This window comes from Protomyctophum parallelum (genome assembly GCF_964188405.1).
Source record: "Protomyctophum parallelum genome assembly, chromosome: 11".
Classification (NCBI taxonomy): domain Eukaryota; kingdom Metazoa; phylum Chordata; class Actinopteri; order Myctophiformes; family Myctophidae; genus Protomyctophum; species Protomyctophum parallelum.
Genome location: NC_139707.1, coordinates 11,023,985 through 11,029,984, shown reverse-complemented (window position 1 = coordinate 11,029,984; position 6,000 = coordinate 11,023,985). Strand labels below are relative to the sequence as shown.

Here is a 6,000-nt window from a genome sequence, read left to right as displayed (position 1 = left end):
ATAGAACTGTCTTAGTCCCTCCCCCTTTCAGAACGAACCAGAAGAGAAATTCCCATACATTTTTCCCCATAGAATAGATGTTTCAAAAAGCATTTATTTAAAGACCCGTAAGCCTCGGACAGAGCCAACAGCCGAGTTGACAAATCATGACAATAAACATTTTTTTGGGGCCGAACAAATAATTAGAAAGAAGATAAACTAGAAAGAGAAAAAAAAGTGTTATACCCTGCCCCTTTTTTGTACTAATTTTGATAAACATTTTTGAATAGTTCAAATAGATCTACAAGCTCACAACGGCGTAGATCGGCTAGATGAACACCTGGAGACTCTGCATTCAGTAATCTGGTCTGATTATGATCAAAATAATAATAATTTTAATGTCATGCAAAAACTAAATCTATAATGTGCTATAGTCTTGCCACTGACATTGATGACCCCCTGATCCTTAAATAAAAACAATAATAAAATCAAAATGAAGGAAAAAAAACAACGACTTATTCATTCATTAACAGTTTTATTGAGAGTTGTGATGTGCAACTAACTGTCAAGTGCAATTATTGTGTTCATGTAAATGTTTACAATTTCTCATCCGCTATTCCTTTTTTTTTGTATTTATTTATTTTTCTTCAGAGAAAACATGCACAGAAGAAAGAGGCGTGAGCATAAATACATACAAACAACTTAGACGTCGGTAGGATTGACCAAAAGAAACCCAATTTTCTATTATTTTTTTTGCGTGAAAAGCATTTTTATGACTAAAAGTGATTTAATTCGTTGTTTATTATAACCATTTGATCACAAGAGTACTATACTCCACTGTCTACAGAATAAAAGAGGGGGGGGGGGGGGTGATGCAATAAAATAAAATAAAAAAGCAAGTGAACAGTTTGGTGTTATAGCAGTGGTTCTCAACCAGCGGTCTGGGGGAACCACCGGGTGGTCCAAATGGACCCCTTATTATAAACTCTTGAGAGCTTAAAACATACCAAATTAACCCGTATGTGCGGGTCAATTTGGTTTAATTTTACGCTCTCAAGGGTTACATTATTGTTACAACTGCATTACTTAATTTATAAAGTCCACACAATTAAATAGAATAATTGTTATTTCGATCAATGTCTGCATGTTATCTCTCCTTTATGCGGACAAAATCTCATCCAACGACAAACAAATTATTCTACGTTTTGGGTCTGAGAGGCTAAATGTCATCAAATGGTGGTCCCGTGGCTCAAATGTCGAATAAATAAATAATGGGACCTTGATGTGAGAATGGTTGAAAACCACTGCGTTTTAGAACATTCTAATGATGCGATGTCGAGGGACAGACAGACAGTTGTTGCTTTGTCGGTTTGTTTTGTCGGTCATTTAAAATCGGTGGTCCTGGAGGTCGCTTTCCCAAACCGCCTCACGCATGTCCTCACTGACGCCCCTACGCTTTAACTCCCGAAATCGCCGTTTGACGCCCGTTTTCGTCATAGTATTAGTCGACGAAAACAACACTGCGCAGTCCCCCCCCCCCCCCACACACACGTCCAGGACCACTGAGTTAAAATCTTTTACGTTGGAGGAACAATCGTCGTAAAAGTTCCACAAATTACAGCGTTTTTTTTTATAAAGAGGTCGTCGGAGTACAGTGAGCGAGCTCATTACTAGCTCCGCCCGTCTTTTTCGTTTACTAAAGCATTGTTCATTCAACCTGTCGTATAACTTTACACACACACACACACACACTGTACAGAAATATACATCCTCCTATCCTATCCTGCCGTTAAACTAAATATACATCATCCTATCCTATCCTATATACCACCAAACTAACTATCAAACTATCTAACTATCAAACTAACTCCTTTTGGGGGAGGCACAAAAAATGAACCCATTCAGGACGGGAACCCCTTTTGGTGATCTAAGCAGTATGTTATACTTTATAGCTATTGAAAGATAGCAGTTCTACAAGCTCATATAGCGCAGCCTGGGAGGTCCTTTAAACATCATAATTTGACATGGGGAGGGGGGGGGGGTCCACGGCCAATTACATATACTTTTTGGGGTCCTTGGAATAGTTTGAGAATCACTGACAGAAACACACGTTTTTCAGCAAACTGTCATGATTTAGAAGACATTTGGTCAAATCTGGTCTCAGTCCTAATGGGTTAAAAGACAAAAAATAACATGATTTGCAGCTTAGCTCAATATGTCTCAACCCCGCCTTTTTATTTATTTATTCTAATTCCGTCTTGTAATTATCTGACATGCCGACCGTAGCAGGGACGTTGAGCCTTTAAGTTCAGGGCGGGAAAAAATCTCAACGTTAAATACTGATAGAAACATATCGACATCTTTTTCTCTTTGAATAAAAGCCAGACTCTTTGGACTAAAATCCCGTCTGTGAACTGGAATAAATGCTCACAATCTTTAAGTTTAGCTTATTTTTTTGTCCCGAAGAGAGAGAGAGATAGAGGTGGCCTTGTGGCATCTTCTCTCCTCTCGCCGAGATGCTCACATTCGTTAGCCCCCCCCCCCCCTCCACAAAAAGGCTTCAGTCCCCTCCCCGGCTCCCCTCCATCCAAGGTAAAGTAAGAATCTCTCAACCTGGGAAACGTCAACGCGTACACTAGGCTCTGGGATTCTCTCTAGGAGAGAGAGAGAACCGCCTGTCATTGTGTACAGTGAAAGCTAGGGGGGGGGGGGGGGAGTGCATGTCGTACTTGGCCTAACGCCAACGCCAGCCCCTTTCATCATCGTCATCATCATCATCATATAAACTCGACATCACTTGAAATCCATTGACAGGCACAGTGATTATTTAAAATGTTCTAATATTCGGGTGTAACGTCCGTCCGCCATGAGCCGGCGTCGCTGCGTCAGACATTCTCGTCGCTGCGTCCATCTTGGGGGGAGGGGGAGAGGAGGGGGTTGGGGGGAAGAGCAGGCGTTTGGCAAAAATAAATAAAAAGGTTGCTTCATTAAGCTCCGCCCACCAGCCTTCAGATTGTCTCTTTGCATTATAGCGCCGTGACGCAAACCTCGCTGAGCCACGCCTACTGCCCGTCACATGACCTCGCTGAGCCACGCCTACTGCCCGTCACATGACCTCGTTGAGCCCCGCCTACTGCCATGACGTCACATGACCTCGTTGAGCCCCGCCTACTGCCATGACGTCACATGACCTCGCTGAGCCCCGCCTACTGCCATGACGTCACATGACCTCGCTGAGCCACGCCTACTGCCATGACGTCACATGACCTCGCTGAGCCCCGCCTACTGCCATGACGTCACATGACCTCGCTGAGCCACGCCTACTGCCATGACGTCACATGACCTCGCTGAGCCACGCCTACTGCCATGACGTCACATGACCTCGCTGAGCCACGCCTACTGTCCGTCACATGACCTCGTTGAGCCCCGCCTACTGCCATGACGTCACATGACCTCGCTGAGCCCCGCCTACTGGTATGACGTCACATGACCTCGTTGAGCCCCGCCTACTGCCATGACATCACATGACGGACAGCGGAAACACTTCATCTATAAGCATTAAAGGTTGGCTAGTATTTACGCATAATTTTTTATTCACATGCCTAATGTAAGGAGGGCGGGGTTTAAGCAGTAACCCCCCTCCCCCCCAAAAAAAGAACACCCCCCCCCCACCACGTGTGTAATGTGCAAAACTCTTTGTCTCGTAACAGCGTTCAGACATTCTCGGCTTCTCCATCGGAGGAGGAGGAGGAAGAGGAGGCATTGAAGGGTTCGTAAGCTCCCGCCGCGAAGGTAGCGGTATTCACAAACTGTCCGTCCGACCTTCCTTCTCCTGTCCGTCCTTCATTCTGTCCTTCCGTCCGTCCGTCACACCCAAATCCAGCCCACCCTTCGTTCGTTCGTTGGAGCGCTCGCTCTGCGGATGGCGGGGAAGCAGCGTGGGTGTGTGTGTGTGAGGAGGGGGACGCTACGCAGAGGTGCCCGAACTGTGCGAGACGACGGGCTGCAGGAGACCCCCGCCCCCCGGCTGCTGCTGCGGGGGGAGGGGTCCCCCTGGAGGGCCGGGCTGGGGGCCCGCCCCGCTCTGCATCACCTGGGTCTGGAACTGGAGGGGTCCCCCCGGGGGGGCGGGCTGGAGGGGGACGCCGCTCTGCATCACCTGGGTCTGGAACTGGGCCATCTGCTCGGGGCTGGCCAGGGTCTGGAAGATACAGGAGAACCATTATTACATTTAGGCCTGACTTCGAAATTTAAAAAAAAGTCTTCTAAATCATGACAGTTTTCTGAAATACCTCATGTTTCTATGTCAGTGGTGCTCAATATTTCATGTCAAAGACCACAAACATTATATGTATTTGGCCGCCGACCCCCATCTGAAAACATGTTGTTCCAGGGACCCCGCCAGAAGCAAAGATTTTAGTTGAAAGAATCTGAAAGAATATATATTCAAAGATTTGCGCCACATTTTAAAGATTTTTCAAATCGTAGCGTGGCACTTGACTTGGTGCCCGCTCTGAGCTTGTAGATGTGCTATTTTTCAATACCTAAAGCATAACATAAACACCAACAGGGGTTCCCGTCCAAAGTGGGATAAACAATGACCACTCGGACATACATTATTAAAAAATAACAGATCTACAAGCTCATAGCGCGGCACACAGAGTGCATTAGAATACTACCGGTATACTAAAATGCATTCCCATAACGCTGGGAACAGTGATCATGGGCTGTGGAGATTAGGTGGTGGAATTATTTTAACATTTTCCTATTTAAAATGTCCACAGCAGTATTGGCACAAAGTCACGATATTCAGTGAGTGACCGATAGACCGTGGTTAGCGTCTGTTTACTATAGCATTAACACGCGTCAGTTTCCTCAGAAGACAAAGCCTGGAAAGGAGCCAGCTTAGGTGGTTCGGGCATCTGGTCAGGATGCCTCTCGGGTGTCTCCCTAATAATATTATCTGGGACTTATATAGCACTTATATAGCACTTTTCATAACACTCACCCAACAAAAAGACAACCAGCTCAGTGACCTTGTGGTTAGAGTGCCCACCCTGAGACTGGGAGGTCGGGGTTCGATCCCCGGCCGGGTCATACCAAAGACTCTAAAAATGGGACCCTGTGCCTCCCTGCTTGACACTCAAGGGTTGGATTGGGGGTTGGAAGTGAGGACGCTGGCGTCGACTGTTCGCCGCTTCACCTCCCAATGTATGAATGAATGAACCATTGTAAGGCGCTTTGAGTAGGCACGTAGTGCATAGAAAAGCGCCATAAAAATGCAATTCATTATTATTATTATTATTAACAGGACCTCCCTAGGGAGGTCCTCGATGCACGTCCCACTGGGAGGAGACCTTGGGGCAGGAGGAAATACATCGACTCACTGGCCTTGGAACGTCTCGCGATCCCCCCAGGAGGAAGTCACTAATGTTACTCTGGAGCAAAGGTTAATTAAATAAGGTTAAATAAGGTTAGGAGGCGAAGACCGTACGGTGGAACTCCATGTTGCTCCCTGGAAGGAAAGAAACATGCGCAGTTGAGACCAAGGACGCTGAACGCGGAAGTGTTGGCTGCATATAGCCCATTCTTTCCTTCCAGGGAGCTAGCAACATGGAGTCCACCGTACGGTCTTCGCTTCCTAACCTTATTTAATTAACCTTTGCTCCTGAGAGGGAAGTCTGGAGCTCTCTGGTGGAGCTGTTGCCCCCGCGACCTGACTACGGATAAGCATTTGAAGATGGATGGATGGATGTATAAAGCCTTGCCTTCAGTTCAGCAGGGTGTTAAGAGTTATGGCTACAGCAGATAGGTTAGGTTATGTTTCCTTGCCTTCAGCAGGTTGTTAAGGGTTACGGCTACAGCAGATAGGTTAGGTTATGTTTCCTTGCCTTCAGCAGGTTGTTAAGGGTTACGGCTAGAGCAGGTAGGTTAGGTTATGTTTCCTTGTCTTCAGCAGGTTGTTAAGGGTTACGGCTAGAGCAGATAGGGTAGGTTAGGTTAGATTAGGTTAGATCAGGT

General features: G+C 46.3%; 1 protein-coding gene across 2 annotated transcripts in view; it reads right to left on the bottom strand.

Annotated features, from left to right (window-relative positions):
• Window positions 1-3,664: 3,664 nt before the first annotated feature.
• Window positions 3,665-6,000, bottom strand: part of LOC310867348 (uncharacterized protein) — a 61,379-nt gene continuing 59,043 nt past the window's right edge. For both annotated transcript variants that reach the window (XM_083777321.1, XM_083777322.1), the window contains one exon: window positions 3,665-4,180. In XM_083777321.1, the coding sequence (XP_083633447.1) occupies window positions 3,947-4,180 (234 nt within the window). In that variant the 3' untranslated portion in view covers window positions 3,665-3,946. The remainder of the gene's footprint in view (window positions 4,181-6,000) is intronic.